Genomic DNA, 25,059 nt, shown 5'->3' with positions numbered 1-25,059 from the left:
GGGATTCCCCCTCTGGTGCAGGTTTTGTCAGTCCTCCATTTTTTGGCCAGTGGGTCATTCCAGACCACAGTGGCCATGTCATCTGGAATGTCTCAGCCTATGTTTTCTAAGATTTTGAGCAGAGTGTTGTCTGCCCTGATGAAACTCATGCGGAGCTACATCATTTTCCCAGAGGAGGGTGACTTGCCTACAGTGAAGGGTGATTTCTATGCCCTTGGACATATCCCCAACATCACTGGTGCCATTGATGGGACCCATGTGGCTTTGGTACCCCCAAAAGACGATGAGCAGGTGTACCGAAACAGAAAAAATTATCATTCGATGAATGTCCAGGTGGTCTGTTTGGCTGACCAGTACATCTCCCATGTAAATGCCAAGTTCCCAGGGTCAGTGCATGACGCGTATGTGATGCGAAATAGCAGCATCCCCTATGTGATGGAGCAGCTACAGAGACAACGTGTGTGGCTAATAGGTGACTCTGGTTACCCCAACCTGCCGTGGCTACTGACCCCAGTGAGGAATCCCCGGACAAGGGCAGAGGAACGCTACAATGAGGCCCATGGGCGTACTAGGAGGGTGATTGAGCGAACCTTTGGCCTCCTGAAGGCCAGGTTTAGGTGCCTGCATATGACAGGTGGATCCCTAATGTACTCACCAAAGAAGGTGTGCCATATCATCGTGGCGTGCTGTATGCTTCACAACCTGGCTTTGCGACGCCAGGTGCCTTTCCTGCAGGAGGATGGTCCAGATGGTGGTGTTGTAGAAGCCGTGGAGCCTGTGGAGAGTGAAGAGGAGGAAGACTCAGAGGACGACACAGACAATAGGGACAGAGTGATACAACAGTATTTCCAGTAACACCCAGGTAAGAATCACCCACGCCATTTCACAATTGCTTCTAGCCTCCTGCATCTGTACTTTCTGTAGTTCCCACCAGATATTTTTGGGTAATTTTTGATTTTCCCTTCCCTTCTCAGTGCTGTATGACGCAGTGCCTGACTTCTGCTTGGTTTGCCCATGAACTACAGCGTATTGACATTGGTATGTTGTCATCACTAATTGACAGAACAGATATTGAACAGTAATATGTAATACATTTGCTAATAATACAGCATGACTCCAAACTGATTTGTGTGCAATATGTGATTTATTTACAGGGCTAGATATTGGTACATGTGATTATAAGGGTGATGGGTGGGGGTGGAGTAATGTCCATGGCAGAGTCCAGTTCTCAGTCTCACAGGTGCATTGTCCTTTTGCCTGTGGAAGGATGGAGCAGAGGCAGTTCATGGTTGGACAGGGTGGCAATGTGGGACAGTGGGAAGAGTTCAGGGGGTATGTCCTGCTGGCGGGGGTCTTGACATCCTACTCTGTCTTTTTTTTGGATCTCAGGCTCCTCTTACGGGGTGGTTGTTCTTCAGCAGGAGGTGGGGTTCTGGTGGCCTGCCGTGGTGTTGGGGCCTCCTGTCCACTAGCGCCGGCGGAGGTGGTAGGCTGTTCCTGGTCCGGGCTAGTGACAGGGACCCTGTGTGGTGCCACATGGTCCCGCAACGCGTCTTCTATCCTGTTGAGGGCCAGGACGATGGTCCCCATTGCGGTCCCGATGATTCTCAGCTCCTCCCTGAACCCCATGTAGCGTTCCTCCTGCTGTGCCTGGATCTCCGTGAACCTGGCCAGTACCGTCGCCATCGTCTCTTGGGAGTGGTGGTAGGCCCCCATGATGGTGGTGAGGGCCTCTTGGAGAGTGGGTTCCCTGGGCCTCTCCTCCCCCTCCTGTCGCACAGCAGCCCTCCGAGCTTCCCCGTTTCCCCCGGCCTCTGTCTCCTGGACGGTGTGCACGCTCCCACTGCCCCCAGGTCCCTGTTGTTGTTGGGGTGTTGGGTTAGCCTGGGTGCCCTGTAGTGGCAGACACACCGCTGATTGACATGTCCTAGAGACAGAGGCATGGGCCCGCTGGGTGGGAGCTGTGCTGGTGTTGGCAGAGGGGGTCGGGTCTGGTGTGGCCTGTGTCTGGGTGAGGGGAACCGACTGCCCAGAGGTCCCCGATGGTCCGGGCTGGTCATCAGGTTCAGTGTCGACAGAGCTGCTGTCCTCACTGTGGGCCTGTTCCGGGGGTGGGATGGACATTTCTGGACCCTCCTGGCTGGTGTTTTGGCGTTCGGGTCCTGCATGGGGTAAGAGAGTTTGGTTATTGTTTCTGTGTGTGCAATAGCGTGCGTGTTATGGGTGCCCTCATCCCCCAGTGCAGGCATTCCCTTGAGGGAGGTGTTGTGAGGGTAGTTAGTGGGGGGGGGGGGGGGTAAGTGCGGTGGTCATGCTTGGGTGATGGGTGTCCATGGATTGTGTTGGCATGCAGGAGTTGGTGTTGGGATGGGTGGGTTGTGCTGGTGAGATATTGTCAGGGAGGATGTGTGCTGGGGGGTTGGGGGTGAGGATGGGGGTGTGGGTTGGCATGCTGGTGGGGTGGGGGGGATCTGGTAGTTGAGATTGGACTTACCAGAGTCCATTCCTCCGGCTACTCCTGCGAGGCCCTGAGGATGCAGGATGTTGAAGACCTCTTGCTCCCATTATGTAAATTCGGGAGGGGTGGGTGGGGGTCCGCCGCCAGTCTTCTGGACCGCGATGTTGTGCCTGGAGACCATCGATCGGACCTTCCCCCGTAGGTCGTTCCATCGTTTGCGGATGTCCTCCCTATTCCTGGGATGCTGTCCCACCGCGTTGACCCTGTCCACGATCCGCTGCCATAGCTCCGCCTTCCTACCTATACTGGTGTGCTGCACCTGTGAGCCGAAGAGCTGGGGTTCCACTCTTAGGATTTCCTCCACCATGACCCGGAGTTCTTGGTCCGAAAAGCGTGGGTGCCTTTGGGGTGCCATGGGGTGGTGTGGGTGAGGTGTGGGGTGGTGTATGTGATGATGAGTATGTTGGTGTGTGGTGCTTTGTGCTACTATGTGGTGTGTGTGATGGTGTAGTGTGCCTCAGTGTGTATTGCTATGGATTGTCTGCTGTGTCTCTCTCTCTCCTTCTCTCAGTAATTGTGGTCGTAGGGGTTTGTGGGTGATGTGGGGGTGTGTTTTATAGTTGATTGATTGTGTGGGAGTGGGTTGTGTATGTGTATCAGGTGTGTGTATTTGTAATTGTCCAATGTGCCTGTGTTTTGGTGCTGTGTGTGTATTTTGACCGCGGCGGTGTGTACCGCCAATGGAATACCGCGTTGGAAAGCCCGCCGCGTTGATTCGTGGGTCGTAATGGCATGGGCGTTTTTCTGTTGGCGTGACGGTGGAGGTTTGGTCATCTCCAGTTTATCGCTGCCCGCTGATGTGGCGGCCTGCAGTGGAGTTCGGATTTTTGGAGGTTTGGCCGTTGTGGGTCAGAATGACCGTGGCGGCTTTCCGCAGCCGCGGCGGTGTTATGGCGGTCTTCTGACCGGCGGTAAGCGCCTTTTACCGCTGAGGTCAGAATGACCCCCTTAATGTATATATGTATTTGTCATTTTGTAAATGTTTTAGGGTTTGGATAGTATACCAACTGTGTGATATTTTAGATCATTTTACTGATGTCTTATTTTTAGGATCAATTAGTATATGTATTTATTCTTTTGAATGCTTTTATGGCTTTCTGTTGAAATAAAGATAATTGAGTGGGGCGGATTGTTTTGGATTGGAGTGGGGCAGAATGGTTTGGATTGGAGTGTGGCAGATTGTTTTGGATTGGAGTGGGGAAGATTGTTTGGATTGGAGTAGGGCAGATTGGAGTATGGCCTATTGTCTTGAATTGGAGAGGGGCAGATTGGAGTGGGCATATAGGACAGGAGCAGAATGGGGTGGGGCAGAATGGAGTGGGGCAGATTGGAGTGGGTCAGATTGTTTGGATTGGAGCAGATTTAAAGAGGCAGGTTGGAGTGAGGCAGATTGTTTTGGATTGTGGCAGATTGGAGTGGGGCCTATTGTTTTGAATTGTAGTTGGGCAGATTAGAGGGGGGAAGGTTGATTTGAATTGCACTGGTGCAGATTCTTTTGGATTGGAGTGGGTCAGATTGGAGTGGAGAAGTTCGGAGTTGGACATATTGTTTTGGATTGGAGTGGGGAAGACTAGAGTGGGGCAGATTGTCTTGGATTGGAGTGGGGTAGATTGGTTTGGAATCCAGTGAGGGAGATTAGAGTGGGGCACATTGTTTTGGATTGGAGTGAGGCAGGTTGGGGTGGGGAACACTGGAGAGGGGCAGACTGGTAGGAATTAGCATGCAGCAGATTGTTTTGGACTGGAGTGGGGGAGATTGGAGTGGATTAGAGTGTTTGGATTGGAGTGGGGGATATTGTTTTGGATTGGCTTGGGGCAGATTAAAGTTGGGAAAATTATTTTTAATTGGAGCGGGCAGATAGTCTTGAATTGGAGTAGGGTAGATTGTTTTGGACTGGCGTGGGGGAGATTGAAGTGGGGCAGATTGGTTTAGATTGGAGTTGGGAGTTTTAATTTGGATTGTCATGGGACAGATTGTTTTGGATTGACGTGGGGCAGATTGGAGTTGGGCAGATTGTTTCGGATTGGAGTGGGGCAGGTTGTTTTGGTTTGAAGTGGGGCAGATTGTTTTGGATTGGAGTGTGGAAGATGGGGGTGGGGCAGATTGTTTTGGATTGGAGTGGGGATAATTGTTTTGGATTGGCGTGGAGCAGACTGTTTTCGATCGGCGCAGGGCAGATTGGAGTTGGGCATATTGTTTTAGATTGGAGTGGCACAGATTGTTTTGGATTAGAGTGGGACAGATCATTTTGTATTGGAGTGGGGCAGATTGCGTTAGACTGGAGTGGGACAGATTCATTCAGATTTTGAATTGGCGTGGGCAGACAGTTTTGGATTGGCCTGGGGCACATTGGAGCGGGCAGATTTTTTCTCGATTGGAGTGAGACAAATTGTTTGGGAAGGGAGTGGGGCAGACTCGAGTGGGGTACATTGTTTTGTATTGGAGTGGGACAGATTGGAGTAGGGGATATTGGAATGTGGCAGATTGTTTGGGTTTGGTGTGGGGCAGATTTTTTGGGATTGGAGTGAGGCATACTGGAGTGGGGCAGATTGTTTAGGATTGGCGAGGGACAGATTGGAGTGGGGCAGATTGTTTTGGATTGGAGTGGGGCAGATTGTTTTGGATTGGAGTGGGGCAGATTGGTTTGCGGTAGATTGTTTTGGATTGATTGGAGTGGGGAAGAATAGAGTGGGGCAGATTGTTTTGGATTGGCATGGGGCAGATTGTTTGGGATTGTAGTGGGACAAATTGGAGTGGGACACATTGCTTTGGACTGGAGCGGGCCAGATTGGAGTGAGCAGATTGTTTGGTTTGGATTGAGGCAGATTGCTGTAGATTGAGGTGGGACAGGATGTTTTGGACTGGACTAGGGCAGATTGGAGATGGTCTGATTGTTTTGGATTGGCATGGGACAGATTGTTTGAGACTGGAGAGTAGCAGACTGGAGTGGGACAGATTGTGTTGGATTCTTGGAGTGGGGGAGGCTGGATTGGGGCAGACTGTTCTGGATTGGAGTGTGGCAGATAGGAGTGGGGCAGATTCCTTTGCACTGGAGTGGGGCAGATTGTTGCGTATACGAGTGGGGCAGATTGTTATGGATTGGAGTGGGTCAGATTGTTTTGGTTTGGGGTGAGGGAGATGGGGCGGACAGTTTTTTTTCTAGATTGGAGTGAGGCAGATTGTTTTAGACTGGCATGGACAGATTGGAGTGGGGCAGATTGGTTGTGATTACAGTGGGTCAGATTGTTCCCGCTTGCTGTGGGGCAGATTGTTATAGATTGGAGTGGGGCAGGTTAGTTTGTATTGGAGTTCGGCAGATTGTTTTGGATTTGAGTGGGCCAGGTTGTTTTGGGTTGGCATGGCGTAGATTGTTTGAGACTTGAGTGGGGCAGATTGTTTTGGATTGATGTGGGACAGGATGTTTTGGACTGGAGTAGGGCAGATTTGAGTGGGGCAGATTGTTTTAGATTGGAGTGGGGCTGATTGCTTTGGATTGGCGTGGGGCAGATTGTTTGAGACTAGAGTGGGGTAAATTGGAGTGGGACCGATTGTTTTGGATTGGAGTGGCAAAGACTGGAATGTAGCAGATTCTTTTGGATTGGAGTGTGGCAGATCGGAGTCTGGAAGACTGTTTTGGAATGGAGTGGGTCAGATTGGAGTGGGGCTGATTGTTTTGCATTGGAGTGGGGCAGATTGTTGCGTAATGGAATGGGTCAGATTGTTATGGATTGGAGTGGGTCAGGTTGTTTTGGATTAGGCTGAGGGAGATGGTGCAGACAGTTTTTTTTTCTATAATGGAGAGAGGCAGATTGTCTTAGACTCGCATGGACAGTTTGGAGTGGGGCAGATTGGTTGTGATTACAGTGGGGCAGATTGTTTTGGACTGGCGTGGGGCAGATTGGAGCTGGCAGATTGTTTGTGATTGGAGTGGGGCAGATTCTTTTGGCTTGGAGTAGGTGCAGGAGGCTGGCCTGGCTTGTAGTGGGTACCAATGGTACTTACACCTTATGCCAGGTCCAGTTATCCCTTATTAGTAGAGTGTAGTAGTGTTCTAGCAGCTTAGGCTGATAGAGGTAGCTATGGCAAGGCAGCTTAGGCTGAACCTGGAGACATGCAAAGCTCATGCAATACCACTTATATCATATAGGTACTATACCAGAAGAAAGACAATACTCATAGTTACTCAAAATAAAGGTACTTTATTTTAGTGACAATGTGCCAAAAATATCTCAGAGGATATTCTCCTTTAGGAGGTAAGTAACATACACAAAATATACACAACTAACCAAATCAGGTAAGTGAACAGTCAGAAAGTAGTGCAAACACTGTAAAACACAATAGGATGCAATAGGCCTAGGGGCAACACAAACCATATACTAAGAAAGTGGAATGCGAACCACGAATGCACCCCTAGGCAAGGGTAGTGTGTAGAGGGTCGCTGGGAGTGTGAGAAAGCACTAAGGGTGTAAAGGAGACCCCACCCCAGGACCCAGGAAAGCAGGAGTAAAGTACTAATATTTCCCCCAAAACACATTAAAGTCGTGATAAAGGATTTTGTAAGGACCACAACAGACTGCAAACCACTGAAGACGGATTCCTGGACCTGAAGACCTGCAAAGGAAGGGGACCAAGCCCAAGAGTCACTAAAGTGTCCAGGGGGCAGGAGCCCCGGATGAAGGTGCAAAATGGCTGCCTCTGGTTGGAAGAAGATGCAGGTTTTGCAACAACGAAAGAAGGTAGGTGGTTCTGCTTTGTGCAGACGATTCCCCACGGCATGCTGGAGGATGCAGAGTTGGTTCCTTGGCAAAATACCACAAACAAGCCTTGCTACCTGCAAGAGTCAAGGTTGAAGAAAAAGGGTGTTGCCCGGGCCCAGGAAGGACCAGGATGTCGCCACTCAGGTGAGGAGACGGATGGGGCCCTCAGCAACGTAGAGAGCACAATGGAAGGAGGGAAGCACCCGCAGAAGTCCTTGAACATGGGTTCAAGAAGACTGAACACAGCGGACGTCTCAACACTGCAAAGAGAGGTCCCACGACACCGGAGGTCAACTCAGGGAGCTGAGTATCACAGGACTGAGTGCGGGGGACCTAGGCTACGCTGTGCATGCAGGATTTCTTAGAAATGTGCACAGAAGACCTTGTAGCTGCAGGTCACACAGTGCACAGGATTACTGTCTGGGCAGGGGAGGCAAGGACTTACATCCTCCAAATTCAGACAGTTGGACCACTGGACAGTCTGGGTCACTTGGGTCCACCACCTGTGTTCCAGGGGCCACGCTCTTCAGAATGAGAGGGGACCCATAGTACCAGTGAAGCTGAAGTTTGGTGCCTGCTAGAGCAGCGGGACGATTCCGTCGACCCACTGGAGATTTCTTTGTGACTTCCAGTGCAGGGCGAAGGCAGGCAGCCCCCAGAGCATGCACCACCAGAGAAAATGTGAGAAAGCCGGCAGGATTAGGCGCTACAATGTCACTGGTAGGCTTCTGGCTACTTTGTTGCAGTTTTGCAGGCATACTGGAGCAGTCAGCAGTCGATCCTTGGCAGAAGTTGAAGAGAGAAGTGCAGAGGAGTCCTGCTGGATTCTTGCAAGTCATAATCTGAGGAAAAGCCCACAGGAGAGACCCTAAATAGCCCTCAGAGGATGATTGGCTACATAGCCAGGTATGCACCTATCAGGAGGGGTCTCTGACGTCACCTGTTGGCACTGGCCACTCAGAGGCCTCCAGAGTGTCCTCACACATCTGGAAACAAATGGCAGAGGTCTGAGACACAGTGGAGGAGCTCTGGGCACCACCCCTGGGGTGGTGATGGACAGGGGAGTGGTCACTCCCCTTTCCTTTGTCCAGTTTTGCGCCAGAGAAGGGACTGGGGGTTCCCCAAACCAGTGTAGACTGGCTTATGCAAGGAGGGCACCATCTGTGCCCTTCAAAGCATTTCCAGAGGTGGGGGAGGCTACCCCTCCCCAGTCTTTAACACCTATTTCCAAAGAGAGAGGGTGTAACACCCTGCTCCTCAGAGGAAATGCTTTGTTATGCCTTCCTGGGACTGGGCTGCCCAGGTCCCTGGAGAGGGCAGAGCCCTGTCTGTGAGGTGGCAGCAGCTGTAGCTGCAGTGCAAGCCTCAGAGATCTGGTTTGGCAGTACTGGGGTCTATATTGGCGCCCCCAGGATGCATGGAATTGGCTCCCCAATACCAGATTTGGTATAGGGGGACAATTCCATGATCTTAGACATGTTACATGGCCATATTCGGAGTTACCATTGTGAAGCTACATATAGGTATTGACCTATATGTAGTACACGTGTGTAATGGTGTCCCCGCACTCACAAAGTCCAGGGAAATGGCCCTGAACTATGTGGGGGCACCTTTGCTAGTGCAAGGGTGCCCTCACACTTAGTAACTTTGCACCTAACCTTCAGCAAGTGAAGGTTAGACATATAGGTGACTTATAAGTTACTTACGTGCAGTGAAAATGGCTGTGAAATAACGTGCGTTATTTCACACAGGCTGCAATGGCAGTCCTGTGTAAAGGTTTGTCTGAGCTCCCCATGGGTGGCAAAGGAAATGCTGCAGCCCATATGGATCTCGTGGAACCCCAATGCCCTGGGTGCCTAGGTATCATATACTAGGGACTTATTAGGGGGTCCAGTATGCCAATTGAAATTGGTAAATGTAGTCACTAGCCTATAGTGACAAATTTAAAGGCAGAGAGAGCATGAGCACTGAGGTTCTGATTAGCAGAGCCTCAGTGACACAGTTCGGCACTACACAGGCATATACATTTAGGCCACAAACTATGAGCACTGGGGTCCTGGCTAGCAGGATCCCAGTGAGACAGGCAAACACATACTGACATACATGTAAAACTGAGGGTAACATGCCAAGAAAGATGGTACTTTCCTACAGTAGGGCAGATTGTTTTGGATTGGAATGGTGCAGACTGAAGTGGAGCAGATTGTTTTGGACTAGAGTGGAGCAGATTTGTTTGTATTGGAGTGAGGCAGATTGTTTTGGATTGGAGTGGGACAGGTTGTTTTGGGTTGGTATGGGGCAGATTGTTTGAGACTTCAGTGGGGCAGATTGGAGTGGGCCAGATTGTTTAGGATTGGAGTGGGACAGACTGGAGCGGGCAGACTGGAGAGGGGCAGATTGTTTTGGATTGGAGTGGGGCAGACTGGAGTGGGGCAGATTGTTTTGATTGGAGTGGGGCAGGCTGGAGTAGGAGGGATTTTTTGGATTGGTGTGAGGCAGATTGGAGTGGAGCAGATTGTTTTAGATTGGAGTGGGGCAGAGTGTTGTGGATTGGAGTTGGGCACATTGTTTTAGATTAAAGTGGACAGATTGTTTTGGTTTGGACTGGGGTGGATTGTTTTTGATTGAGGTGGGACAGGTTGTTTTGGACTGGAGTAGGGCAGATTTGAGGGGGCAGATTGTTTTAGATTGGAGTAGGGCTATTTTTTTGGGATTAGGGTGGGGTAGATTGTTTGAGACGGGAGTGGGGCAGATTTTCTTTGGGGCAGATTATTTTAGATTGACATTTGGCAGATTGGAGCGGGCGGATTGTTTGTGACTGGAGTGGGGCAGATTGTTTTGGCTTGGAGCGAGGCAGTGTGTTTTGGCTTGGAGTGGTGCAGACTGAAGTGGACAGATTGTTTTGGTTTGGACTGGGGAGATTGTTTTGGATTGAGGTGGGACAAGTTGTTTTGGACTGGAGTAGGGCAGATTTGAGTAAGGCAGATTGTTTTAGATTGGAGTGGGGCTAATTGTTTTGGATTAGAGTGGGGCAGATTGTTTGAGACTTGAGCGGGGCAGATTGGTGTGGGGAAGATTGTTTTGGATTGGAGTGGGGCAGATTGGAGTGGGTCTGATTGTTTTGCTTTGGATTGGGGCAGATTGTTGCGTAATGGAGTGGGTCAGATTGTTATGTATTGGAGTAGGTCAGATTATTTTGGATTGGGGTGAGGGAGATGGTGCAGGCAGATTTTTTTTAGATTGGAGTGAGGCAGATTGTTTTGGACTGGCATGGACAGTTTGGAGTGGGGCAGATTGGTTGTGGTTACAGTGGGGCAGATTGTTTTGGATTGACATTGGGCAGATTGGAGCGGGCGGATTCTTTGTGATTAGAGTGGGGCAGATTGTTTTGGTTTAGAGTGAGGCAGATTGTTTAGGATTGGAGGGTTGCAGACTGAAGTGAAGCAGATTGTTTTGGACTGGAGTGGGGCAGATTAGTTTGTATTGGAGTGAGGCAGATTGTTTTGGATTGGGGTGGGACAGGTTGTTTTGGGTTGGCGTGGGGCAGATTGTTTGAGACTTGAGTAGGGCAGATTGGAGTGGGCCAGATTGTTTAGGATTGGAGTGAGACTTGAGCGGGCAGACTGGAGTGGGGCAGATTGTTTTGGATTGGAATGGGGCAGGCTGTAGTGGGAGGGATTTTTTTGGATTGGTGTGGGGCAGATTTGAGTGGGGCAGATTGTTTTAGATTGGAGTGGGGCAGAATGTTATGGAGTTGGGCAGATTGTTTTAGATTAAAGTGGACAGATTGTTTTGATTTGGACTGGGGCAGATTGTTTTAGATTGAGGTGGGACAGGTTGTTTTGGACTGGAGTGGGGCAGATTGTTGGGGATAATTGTTTTGGATTAGAGTGGGGCAGGTTGTTTGAGACTGGAGTGGGGCAGATTGGTGTGGGGCACATTGTTTTGGATTGGAGTGGGGAAGATTGGAGTGGGGCAGATTGTTTTGCATTGGAGTAGGGCAGATTGTTGCATATTGGAGTGGGCAGATTGTTATCGATTGGAGTGGGTCACATTTTTTGGGATTCGGTTGGGGAGATGGGGCAGGGCAGATTTTTTCTAGATTGGAGAGAGGCAGATTGTTTTGAATTGGTGTGGGGCACATTGGAGTTAGGAAGATTGTTTGGGATTGGAATGGGGCAGATTGTTTTGGATTGAAGTGGGGCAGATTTGACTGAGGCAGATTGTTTTGGATTGGAGGTGGGCACATTGGAGTGGGGCAGATTGTTTTTAATTGGAGTGGGAGAGATTTTGTTTGATTGGAGTGGGGCAGATTGTTTTGGATTGGAGTAGGGCACGTTGGAGTGGGGCAGATTGTTTTTAATTGGAGTGGGCGGATTGGGACAGGTTGTTTTGGATTGGAGTGGGGCAGGTTGGTTTGTATTGGATTGGAGTGAGACATTTTGTTTGGATTGGAGTGGGGCAGATGTGAGTGTGGCATATTGTTGGAGATTGGAGTGGGTCACATTGTTTTGAATTGGAGTGTGGCAGATTGGAGTCTGGAAAATTGTTTTGGGTTGGAGTGGGGCAAATTGTTATGGATTGCAGTGGGGTAGATTGTAATAGGATACAATGTTTTAGATTGGAATGGTGCAGATTGTTGCACATTGGAGTTGGGCAGATTGTTTAGATTAGAGTGGGGCAGATTGGAGTAGGGCAGATTGTTTTAGATTGTAATGGGGAAGATTGTGTTGGATTGATATGGGACAGATTGTTTGAGATTGGAGTGTGTAGGAGGCTGGCCTGGCTTATAGTGGGTACCTTGTGGTACTTACACCCTGTGCCAGGTCCAGTTATCCCTTATTAGTAGAATAGAGGTGTTTCTAGCAGCTTACACTGATAGAAGGTAGCTATGGCAAAGCTTAGGCTGAACTAGGAGACATGCAAAGCTCCCACTATACCACTTATATCATATAGCACAATATCATTAGAAAACACAATACTCAGAGTTACTAAAAATAAAGGTACTTTATTTTTATGACAATATGCCCAAGTATCTCAGTGAGTACTCAGTAAGAAGGTAAGTAATATACACAAGTTATATGTACACAAACCCAAAACAGGTAAGTAATAGTAAGAAAAGTAATGCAAACAGTGTAGAATTACAATAGGATGCAATAGGCAAACATAGGTCTAGGGGCAACACAAACCGTATACTCCAAAAGTGGAATGCGAATCACGAATGGACCCCAGAACTATTAGAGCTTGTAGAGGGTCGCTGGGACTGTAAGAAAACAGTCAGGGTGTCCAAGATACCCCACCCCAAGACCCTGAAAAGTAGGAGTAAAGTACACCTACTACCCCAAAAGGACACAATAGTCGTGATAGGGGGATTCTGCAAGAACCACAAACACGAGCAAAGCACTGAAGACGGATTCCTGGACCTGAGGACCTACAAGGCAAGAGGACTAAGTCCAAGAGTCGCGATAGTGTCCAGGAGGTTGCAGGAGCCCAGGAAACCCCGGATGAAGGTGCAAGGATGCTGCCTCCGGATGAAAGAAGCTTAGGATCCCCCAACAACGAAGAGAGCTAGGAACTTCTCCTTTGGATGGAAGATGTCCCACGGCGTGCTGAATGTTACAGAAGTGTTCCCAGGCAGAAATATCACAAACAAGCCTTGCTAGCTGCAAGGGTAGCAGTAGAGGGTTTTGGGTGCTGCTGGGGACCAGGAAGGACCAGGATGTTGCCCCTTGGAGGAGGAGACAGAGGGGGCGCTCAGCAACTCAGAGAGCACCCACAGAAGCAGGCAGCACCCACAGAAGTACCCAAACAGGCAAGATTTGTGAACCGGAGATGGCTCAGAGTCACAAAGGAGGGTCCCATGACGTCGGAGTTCAACTCAGAGGATTGAGCACTGCAGGATGGAGTGCTGGGGACCCCGGCTAGGCTGTGCACGAAGGAATCCTTGGAGGAGTGCACAGAAGCCGGAGCAGCTGCAAATCACAAAATACAAAGGTTTGCAGTCTAGCGTGGGGAGGCAAGGACTTACATCCACCAAACTTGGACTGAAGGATCACTGGAATGCAGGAGTCACTTGGATAGAGTTCCTGTGTTCCAGGGACCACGCTCGTCAGGATGAGAGGGGACCCAGAGGACCGGTGTGGCAGTCTTTTGGTGCCTGCGTTAGCAGGGGGAAGATTCTGTCGACCCACGGGAGACTTCTTCTTGGCTTCCAGTGCAGGGTGAAGGCAGATGACCCCCAGAGCATGCACCACCAGGAAACAGTCGAGATAGCCGGCAGGATGAGGCGCTACAATGTTGCTGGAAGTCAGCGGTCGATCCTTGGCAGAAGTCGAAGAGGGAAGTGCAGAGGAACTCTGGTGAGCTCTTGCATTCGTTATCTGAAGAATTCCCCAGAGAAGAGACCCTAAATAGCCAGAAAAGGAGGTTTGGCTACCAAGAAAGGAGGATTGGCTACCAAGAGAGGTAAGAGCCTATCAGAGGGGGTCTCTGACGTCACCTGCTGGCACTGGCCACTCAGAGCAGTCCAGTGTGCCCCCAACATCTCTGTTTCCAAGATGGCAGAGGTCTGGGACACACTGGAGGAGCTCTGGGCACCTCCCCTGGGAGGTACTGGTCAGGGGAGTGGTCACTCCCCTTTCCTTTGTCCAGTTTCGCGCCAAAGCAGGGCTGGGGGATCCCTGAACCGGTGTAGACTGGCTTATGCAGAGATGGGCACCATCTGTGCCCATCAAAGCATTTCCAGAGGCTGGGGGAGGCTACTCCTCCCCAGCCCTTCACACCTATTTCCAAAGGGATAGGGTGTAACACCCTCTCTCAGAGGAAATCCTTTGTTCTGCCTTCCTGGGCTGGGGCTGCCCAGACCCCAGGAGGGTAGAATCTTGTCTGAGGGGTTGGCAGCAGCAGCAGCTGCAGTGGAAACCCCAGAAAGGCAGTTTGGCAGCACCCAGGTTCTGTGCTAGAGACCCGGGGGATCATGGAATTGTCCCCCCAATACCAGAATGGTATTGGGGTGAGAATTCCATGATCTTAGACATGTTACATGGCCATGTTCGGAGTTACCATTGTGACGCTATACATAGGTAGTGACCTATGTATAGTGTACGCGTGTAATGGTGTCCCCGCACTCACAAAGTCCGGGGAATTTGCCCTGAACGATGTGGGGGCACCTTGGCTAGTGCCAGGGTGCCCACACACTAAGTAACTTGGCACCCAACCTTCACCAGGTGAAGGTCAGACATATAGGTGACTTATAAGTTACTTATGTGCAGTGAAAAATGGCTGTGAAATAACGTGGACATTATTTCACTCAGGCTGCAGTGGCAGGCCTGTGCAAGAATTGTCTGAGCTCCCTATGGGTGGCAAAAGAAATGCTGCAGCTCATAGGGATCTCCTGGAACCCCAACACCCTGGGTGCCTCAGTACCATACACAAGGGAATTATATGGGTGTACCAGTGTGCCAATAAGAATTGGTAAATTTAGTCACTAGCCTGCAGTGACAAATTTAGAAAGCAGAGAGAGCATAAACACTGAGGTTCTGGTTAGCAGAGCCTCAGTGATACAGTTAGGCACCACACACAGAACACATACAGGGCACATACTATGAGCTCTGGGGTCCTGCCTAGCAGGATCCAAGTGACACAGGGGCTAAAACATACATACATACAGTGAAATTGGGGGTAACATGCCAGGCAAGATGGTACTTTCCTACAGAGTGGGGCAGACAGTTTTGCATTGGAATGAAGCAAATTGTGTTTTACTGGAGAAGGGCAGATTGTTTTGGATGGAAGTGGGGCAGATTGGAGTAGGGCAGATGAGGCTGATTGGAGTGAGGTGGAAGGAGAGGATTGAAGTGTGGTGAGTGCAGTGGATTTGGGTGAGTGGTTTTGTTTGGAGGAAAGTGGATTGGATTGAGTGAGATGGATTGTTGTGGATGAAGAGGGTGGATTATTGTGGGCTGATGTGGGTTGAAGTGGTTTGGATTGGAGTCAGGCGGATTGGAGTGGGGAGGATTGGGGTGTACTGCACAGTTATTTCTTAAAGCATAATTTCGGAAATTACACATAAGAAAGAAATAAAGTTGCTTTGAAATATTTGAAACGCAACATAATCGAACAGCGGCCACAAGCAAAAAACTAAATATGAGTGTAAAGTGAGAAAAGAAAACTTGGCAAAATAAAGAAAGAGAAATAACTATAGAAAATAAAACATAGTAAATTTGTTTGTCCTGTTGGGCACGTTTTTGCCAGTCATACACCTTCTGTTTGCAGGGACCTGCAAATTAATAAAAAGTACCTAACTCATGTTTGGAGCAGCGGACAGGCACTGATTAAGTTGAATCAATGAGTGCTTGGTCCCTGCTCCACAGACAGGAACGGATAGGATGCTTTGCCTGCAGTGACGATTTACAAGAATTTAAAGAAGAGCGCCATGCAGGCCAACAAATGGCAAGCGACAGGTGGGAGCCAAGCCCTTTACTTACACTACAGAGTCTCACAAGCGAGACGTATGGCTGGCGCATTCACTAGCAGGCTCAACCCTAAAAAACGAGAGGCAAATTAGCTTTGCCAATGTTTGTTTAAGTGCATTGGGAAAGCTTCGGAATTAAAATGCTTATTTATCCTCAGAAACTGAAAATCATTGCACTATTCCTCGACTTCATTTTGTTATCTACAGACAATATGTGAGCCTGAGGTACTTACATTACTGTTTGTGTATATATCCAGCTTGCTTCGGTGCCAGCCACTCTTCAAATGTGCTTATGGCTGGCCTGCACCTGGTGATCCGCAATAGATGAGCTGTTTTACCGTTTTACTTGCAATAATTTACATACAGAAAAAATAATTTAAAAAATTCATATTCCTCCGAAAACATGAAACAATCTCCAGTATTTTCCATGAAACATTGCCCACCTGATCGAAAGTCGTAGTACGAACAGCTCCAGAAACGTTGATTCTATTAGCAGAGTCTGATCATCCTTTGGAAGTGCTGGGAAGCCAGGAATTTTTTCAGCCCAACCCCTGGACACCTCGATAGAGACAGTCAGAAGGTTATAAAATTGTTGCACGTATTCCGAATCTGTGCCTGCCGCGCCCTCGTCAGAATCACAGAACTACAAAGAGAGCAAAAGAAATTCGTCAACTACGTTTTTTTTTCATTTGCTCCTTTCTAAAAGCATTTTATAAAGTCAGCTCATTCTGTTCTTCAGAGTGCGCCGTAAAATTCGCCTGGGAAGGAAGCAAAGCATTAGGTAGCCTTCTTAAGGAACACGCATGTGCGCATTTATAGTGCGCCTTTATAATCTAAGCCATCATTTGGCATTCAGTTTTACGTATTTTATGAAAAATTAGACTATTTCTGGATCATAGAAATATGTATGCAACAAAAGCCATACCGATTGAAGAACAAAAGACAAACGCTGTGAGTGTGGGTTGATCATAAGAACTACCCCTCTGTACCAAATGTTACATATCTTATTCCAATGTCACCTGAATATGCAACCTGTAAAACACAAGGCCTGATTCACAAAGGTAAACTTAAACTTTTGTGTAGGTTTAGAATTGTTCGCTATTCACAAAGGTATTTTATCATTAGCAACTTTACAACTGCGGACTGTTCAATCTATTTATGTGCGGAGACCACAGTTGTAAAGATACTACTAGTAAAATACCTTAGTGAATAGCAAACAATCTTAAACTTACACAAACGTGTAAACTGGAATGGGCCAATGACATTTACTGATGCCCCCATTCCAGTAAGGGCCGTAGCCGCTTAGCCCACCTTCTGTATCTCACAAATAGGTCTCGGTACTAGAGATTTGTTTGACTGTGGGAAAACAATAAGCTTTCTGCTTCCTTCCCTTTAGCGTCATCCTTTTCATCACACCACACATAGGCCCTTCAAACCTAGCAACCAACATGGTGTGCTAGCACGGGACCCACCAGATGGGAGTAGCAGCAGGCAAGAACCACATCAAATGCCCCGTTTGGGTCACAGCTGCAGGCCCATGTGTCAAGCAGTCTCTTTATTAGCTCTGGTGAAGTGTCATGTCACCTGAGTGTGAGCGTGACATATTCAGGCCATGCTCCTCCAGTCCCATACACTACAGACGTATTGAATTACCAATTGCAAATGGTGATGCTGCTACAAGCACACAAACAAGGCTTGAGGCCCATCACAGTACCTTCCAAAGAGCATGCAAGTAGGGTAGCCAAACATCTTGATTCATGCTGGTTTGTCCTGCATATGGATGGCTTGTCCCATTACCTGCAGTGAGCCGATGTGGAACGTCACATTTCCTGCATTCTTCTGCTTTCAAGACAAGCAAGACAAAACTGGGACAAAATAGGAAGACTGAAGCCACCCAAAGAAATGACACATGCTACCTGTGTCACTTTCTATTACTGGAGGCCTGTATGAGCTGTTAAGAGAGACCGGTCTGCTGCAAGCATGGAGAATCAGCAGCACAGGATGGGTCCTGCACAACCCAGGTTCAGGGACACATTCGCCTTTTGATTGTAAAGAGGAAAGTGGACACCTAAAATTAAATAGTCCTTAATGTGTGATGGAAAACTGGTTGTTTATTTTTTCTATTCAGCCCGATTCAAAGTGCTCACATTTCAGTAGATTCAGTAGATTCAGTAGAGGGTATGATATTCCCAAAATCAAACATTTTGGTAACGCAGGATACCAGACTGCAACAAACTGCTACTTGCAGGAACGGATATAACGTTATCAATATATTATTTTTGGTAACAAGACCATGATATTCGGTGCAGTTTATCCCCCTGTTCCCAGGAATAAAATTAAGCACATACTTAATAGGATATTTTAGATTAATTTTAAATATACCACCAACTTAGCACAAAATGATAGAAAGGGAATATGCTTATAGCTATTGCCCAAGAACACACTAGACCACAACTGAGGTGTAAGTGATTCTTATAGCAAGGCCAAGATATTACTGTTCTCATGGAAATGGCACTGTGTTTTGCACCCTTCCCAGATGTCTAATTCAGTGCATTTTTAGGTAAAGTGGCAAAGCCTTCTAGTTTCATTGCTAAAATATACACACTGAACCACATGTAGTGGTGGTGCATGTCCTGCTCAGTGAAGACCTTGTTAAGATTCTGTTGAGTAGCTTGCTACCTGTATTGAACCTATTTCTCAGTTACCCCAATATTTTAATATAAAAGGAAAACCAGAAGTAGATTATGAGACCTTTTCTTAGGGTTCTGGGGCGGTAGGTAGGATTATTATAAAATGATACCTTTCACCACCATTCAATTTTGACAGGTGCTAGGCCCCCCGGAAGTGACTTAGGAGCCCTCCCTGGAAGTCCTGTCCCGGAAGTCCAGCCCCTGAAGTCCCTGCCCCAGAAGCCCCGCCCGGGAAGTGGGACAGATGGCAGGTGCCATGCCCTCCACCCTAGGGCTAAGCGTGAGCAGAGACTTACCTGTGTGCCATGTTGGTAGGGCAAGTAGGTACATGTCTGGGCATGTTCAGCATATAGTTGCAGATGTAGGCTGGTGTTGCTCCAGCAGTGGCGAGGTGCGACTGTGGAATGGGAACCCTAGAGTGGTGCTGTGGTCTTTTTGGAGGTAGACCAGGCCCCATTGGAGGCGTGCCTAAGGCATATAGGTATAGGGCCTAGCCACAGCCAAACAAGGGTGGGAAGCCTATTATAGCAATTTTACCAGATAATTTTAAAAGTCTTTGATATAAAGCTGCCTGACACTAGTTATGAAAACATAAAAAAATAAAAAAATGTTAAGTCACAACGGGGGCCCTGGTAATATCCCCATACATAGTTGTGTAACAGGGTAAAGTGTGCTGCCCCAGCCCTAGACTGTAAGTTTGCTGGTGCAATATTTTTACCACCTAATTTTAAAGTCTTTGATGTATATTGATAATGGTTCTAAAATAAATAAAAACATAAATAAGACATGTGTTATGCAACTGTGGTTTCTTTCTAAGCGCTCCGGTGTGTTTGGTAACATGCCCATGAATTGTATTGTAAAGGTAAAATGTGCTGCCACAACCCAGAAAGGGCAGGATGGAGCAAGTTCCACATAATAGGCGGCAAACCAAACAGTAATTGTTTTGTAACCGGGTAAAGCCTGCTGCTGCAGCCCCAGACAGGGCTGGATGAACCAGGGCTCCATAAGAGGCAGCAGACTAAAATTAATATAAGAGTGCTAAGACATAAGGAACAGGTGTCAGGGACTGATAAGCATGGATGTCTTGTAAAGAGTGGCGCTGAATACGCACATGGTGCTCTTAGGCGCGGGTAGTGCGTGAGAGTGTCAATGAAAGTATGACAGTTTTAAGGCGCGCTTTTTACACCCTTGCGGAGGGTGCAGAGAAAAAACTGAAGTGCAACACATAAGCTCTTTCACAATGAATTTTCCGCCTGTCTAGAGGGCACCCCCAAGGCCTATTTATCAGATTGTAACAGATGTGAAAGCATGACATTTTTTTAAGGTGAGCTTTTTTACATTAAGAGTGTACAAAGAAAAAAAAATTAAGTGCAACACGTAAACTCCACAAGTTTCCCGCCTGTCTAGAGGATGACCCCCAAGGCCTGATTGTAACAGGTATAAAAATATGGACGTAACTTAAACACACATCTCCACTCTGAAAAGTGTCTGGAACACCTAATTGCATCTTGGCGGGGTGAACAGGCTTTGGCAGAAGACTACAGAGTTAACATGGCGCACAAGGGTTGCAGCCATGCTGATGAAACAAACTCTATACTTAATGTAAGTAGCTGTGGATTTTTTATTTTATTTTATAAGGCATTTCTGGTATTTGTTAAAAACTTTAGACAAGGAATAACTGCAAAATAAGCATGCATAAAAGGCTTATTGTAGTACCATGTCATAGAGGCCTAACAGTATTAAGAGGGTAAAAAATTACAAGATAAAACAAGACCTTTTATACACATACCTTAAGTGTTGGTGGTATTCAGGATATATCGGAGATGGCTGGGGCTCCCCAAAATCAGGCGTCTGCTGCATTGCAAGGGGCCAGTTGTGATGGATGCACAAAAAAATAAAATAATAATAATAAAAATAAAAAATAAATATATATATATATATATATATTGCCCTTGGGGGCCGCCAGTACCCCTGAGGGGTCTTAAAAAATATTCAGGGGGATGGTGAGGGCGGTGGAGGCTGGCCCTGGGTCTCCACCGACCACAAGTTTTTGTTTTAAAAAATGTCCGTATGGGGGCTGTGGTGCCGGTGGGTCGCGGGGGCTGTTCCTAATGCCACCGGCACCTGCCATACCAGTTTTGTGGTGGGGGTGCGGCGGCGGCGGCTGATCCCCAGGCTTGTCACCACCACAAATGTCGCGACCAGCTGTGGTGCCGGTGGGTCGCCGCCAGCAGCCCCCATGGAGAGGGTCCTTTTAGTGCTGCTGGCAGTGTGCTGCAGCACCAGTGGGATGTGGTAGTTGTGAGGAGGGCGAGGCTCAGAATGGTTTGAAAACCTGACTGAGCCTCGCCCCGTGACCTGGTAGCCATAATGGGGGCCGAAGCTTAAACACTGCTTCCGCCCCTCTAAGCATGGCCGCGCTTAATAGACCCTTGCACCAGGAAGGGTGTACAGCGCGACAGTGCTGTGCACCCTTTGTAACCCCCGATTTTAATTACACTGGCCTGGGGGGCCCGGCGTGCATATCGCGCACTGGGCACCCCAGGCCAGTGTAATTAAAGGCAGTGCAAGGGTCTATTAAGCCCGGCTTTAATTACACTGGCCGGGGGCGCGGTGCACCATATGCACGCCGTGCCCCCGTCTTTAATTATATAAATATATATTTTTTTTATGACTTTAAGTTGGGGTGCCCAGTGCGTGCATATGGCGCACCGGGCCCCCGACCAATGTAATTAAAGCCCAAGGCTTTAATAACATTCGTCGGGGGACCCGGTGCACCATATGCATGCCGTGCCCCCGGCTTTAATTACAATGTTGGACTTAGAAATGTGCAGCTACATTTCTCATGAGGAGAAATATAGCTGCATGATCAGAGCTGGCGCTGTGACTCCACTTGTTCCCCAAGGGGTCCCAGGCACCAACTCTGATCATGCAGCTACATTTCTCATGAGGAGGGGCTGTAGCTGATGATCAGAGGTGATGCCTGGGACCCCTTGGGGAACAAAATGAAGTCATGACGCCGGCTCAATCACCCCGTGATTCTGGAAAAAAAAAAAATCCTCTGATGTTGGACAAATCACTTAAGCTCAGGGCAGCTAAAAATGCTAGTCTGTAACGCAATGGCTTTCTTGTGTGACAGCGTGTGCATGTGTGACTTTGTGTTGAGAGAGAGGTAGTAAGCCTGATTATATTATAAGATAGTATATATATATATATATATATATGCAGTTCCTATCGATGTGTACAACGGTACTACAGAAAACGGCGTTAAAAGGAGAGCCCTGAAAAGGACAGCACCAACGCTTAAAAGCGGCTCGCCTCCTGAGAAATGCGCTTGACAAATGACGCCTTCGCTTAAAAATGGCCCATTCACCAAGAGAGGGGCTCTACAACAAATGTCAAAGCTTAAAACCGGGCCACCCACCAAGAAAAGGGCTCTACAAGCAGCACCAGCGCTTAAAAGTGGACAGCCTACTAAGAAAGGGGCTCTACAAAACCAACAATCAGGTGAGCTTTTAACAGATGAGACTAAGGTAAAAAAAAAAAAAAGGTAATAGTTGCCTTACCGCTCAGGGGGTCTAGTAGTTGTTTCCGACGGTGTATCGAGATGTAATGTAAAATTAGAAATGCAGAGTATTCACCATCGCTGTTTGTAAAAACCTTATTGTGGTTCATTGTTACTAGCTTATGCTTTCTAGTTTTTAATATATATATATTTTTTGTTTACATTTGTAGAACCAGTACAAAAATTTGTAGGAAAATAAGCGGCGCTCGAGGTGGGGCAAATGGCAATACATCTAAAGGACATCACCAAGGCGATGCAAAATGAACCAAAGTCCGCAACTGTTTAGAGCGGGGGTGCCCAGCGAGACAACATTTACAAAGGTGTTAAAGACAAGGGGTTCGTACATTTAACCGCACATCTGCAGCAGAAGATTTTTTGTAAACCTATTGAAGAGACTGTTGGAGGTGGTAAAGCAAAAAAGTTAAAGAAGGATCTAGCAGCTGCCACCGATATTCAAAATGGCCCCTTAGATTTATCTGTAAAAAGAACTGCTACACAGATGTTGAGGCCCCCCTTTTTTTCACAGGTGCCTAAAGGTCTAGCGGCAGGGCAGATCCCTGTAGGCACCCCCTTCCAAGACCCCTCCACACAGCTTGTGACACGAAATAAACTGAGGGTTAGAGGTGCGAACGCTAAACATGGCAAGAAGTCCGTAACAAACAAAGACCGGGGTAATCTACCAGCAGGTGTTAAAGGGGATAGGAACCCCCTAACAAATAATGACCCTGGGTTCATCGGGGAGGCTGTTGAAAGCAATGAGGCCGAGCAAGCATTGTATGCAGATTGTATTCAGCTTCTTCAGGAGATGTCAGGGTTAACGGAGAGTTCTGAAAAAACACCAACAGAGGCAGCCGACAGTCTTTCTAATGCAAACTGTGTGGAATACACAGTCCCGCCCCCAGTCCAATCGCATCTTATGCCGCTGAGGCCCTGGATTATTATGATCAACATTGTGTTACTCTCTATACCCGATGAGGCCTATAACCCTACTAGCCCCTCCTCAAGTGTAATAATATTGTCACTGTCCTCTCCAGACCTTGAAAACCTGTATTTTGAATTATCATCTATCCCACTGCAACCGCACCCAGCTGTTCACATAGGGAGCCTCTTAACAATGATATTGAAAATCCCAGAACAGCTCTAACATCAGCAATCAGTGTAATGCACAGGTGTGTTCGCCGGGGAACCCATCTTTAGCAGATAGCTGCACAGACACCCATAATAGATCTGTTAATAGTGATCAGGGAACAATCCCAATGAGTCCCAGCAGCAATATAAGCCCTACACTAATAGGCCAACCTAACAGCAGCGACGATTCTGAAATAGCTCATAAAACAGCTTTACTGACAGACCTCAAGAAATGCAGCAGGCTATTAAACAAGTAAAAGCCAAGGTGAGCTCTATAATCTTAAAGCCAGGGAAAGCAAAAAACAAGAACAGGCCTTTAAATGATGTTTTGGCTGAGATAAATCAGTAGGTGAAAAGGTGTAAAAGCTATTTTGTATCAGCCTGTGAATCAACAGCTACCAACCTAGGGCTTATACCGTTGTGACTAGGACTACAGACTCCACTAAAGATTTCTCATTCTGTACATATGAATAGAGCTACAAATGTGTCAAAATATAAAAAAACTATTCATAAGATACTTGATAAAGCTCTGCGATTCCTGCAGACCCTTAAGAACACAAAACAGTTAGAACAGGCCCAAACTGGTTTAACACCACCTGAGGTACAGACAATAAGGTGTAAACGGGACCCTGGTGAACCCAAAACTATATATTTAAAAGAGGGCCCTCGAAACCCCCCAGTCTGTAGACACACTAAATATAAAGTTGCGAAAAGTGGACAACCTCATCGCCCAAGAGGTACTGACAGGTTATCTGTAGTGAGGGACGGTGCAGGGACAACCTTCACAGATACAGATGTTCCCATTGTGGGAGGTTGCCTCAAGACACACGGGTTGATAACAAGCAAAAATGGTTAAAGAGCGCTAGGCTTTACCGGCTTGTTATAAGTAGCTTAAAGAAAGCTCAAATCTACGCCACAAGACGGTTTAAAACAATGGCTGCTCAGGACCCAGGGCAGGCACCCCCGGAGGCTTCCCCTTTGAGATCTCAACCTAGCACCAGCCCCCGATCTGAAGACTTAGAGATTATATTTTTAGAGAGCGTTAGAAAATACAAGCTCCCTGTAGAGAAATTTCACTCTACAGAACATTACTAGGAATTTAGATTTGTTAACCTCGAGCGCATAAACTCAGCAGATCAAGGCGTTGTAGCTATCCATCAAGCTATACAGACACTCAAAGATCGTTTGTTACAATAGGTGGGGCCTAATGATTTTTTTCAACTACGGTTCCAAGGACAAGGCCTCAATAGTCCTTTATTCACAACACCCTGGGATGTTTTTGATGCTGTAGATTTTTTAGAAAATCTCTCTAATCTTTTGCAGAGTAAGAACGAGATAATGGCTTATGGTACCTTTAGAATCATAGCTCTTGTTGTTAGAGGTCGTGCCAGGGGTGGTTCCAGACCTTTAAAGACTATTCTGTACAGTAAAATCATAGGGAAGAAACAACAATGGCTGCTTGATTTTACCAACCCTACATTTAATACATGCCTGGCAGCTAGTATAGCAGGGCTATTCACGGACACTGACATGACAGATGCTGTCATTTGTTTAGAGCTAATGAAGCCCATACAGCTCTTAAAATACCTACAGATCACCTGGTTGGTTTTGGGGGCTTGGGCCTTTTTGAGAACTATTTTGACTTTACGGTGAAAATTCTGTACAACAATGGCTCTTGGCAGTACTTCACTATGGGGCAGCCTCTGAAAAACAAGACCGTTTAAGTTCTCCACCATGAAAAGCATTTTTATAGTATCTTGAACTTAAAAGGGTTTTTAGGAGCTAGGAGTGTGTGTCTATACTGCGATCATATTTACAGCAATCAGATAACTCACAACTGTGAAATGCATTGTAAAATGTGTCAGACAACTGGATGCAAAGTTGTTGCCGAGCAGAAGGTGCGCTGAAGCACCTGTAATCTATTCTGTTGAAAA

General features: G+C 47.5%; 1 protein-coding gene across 1 annotated transcript in view; it reads right to left on the bottom strand.

Moving 5' to 3' along the window:
• NR4A3 (nuclear receptor subfamily 4 group A member 3) overlaps positions 1-25,059 on the bottom strand; it is a 1,945,388-nt gene that overhangs the window by 940,702 nt on the left and 979,627 nt on the right. The window contains exon 4 of the mRNA XM_069218875.1: positions 16,186-16,385. Within this exon, the coding sequence (XP_069074976.1) occupies positions 16,186-16,385 (200 nt within the window). The remainder of the gene's footprint in view (positions 1-16,185; positions 16,386-25,059) is intronic.

Source organism: Pleurodeles waltl, chromosome 2_2 (assembly GCF_031143425.1).
Source record: "Pleurodeles waltl isolate 20211129_DDA chromosome 2_2, aPleWal1.hap1.20221129, whole genome shotgun sequence".
NCBI lineage: Eukaryota > Metazoa > Chordata > Amphibia > Caudata > Salamandridae > Pleurodeles > Pleurodeles waltl.
This window is presented reverse-complemented; position numbering and strand designations above follow the sequence as displayed.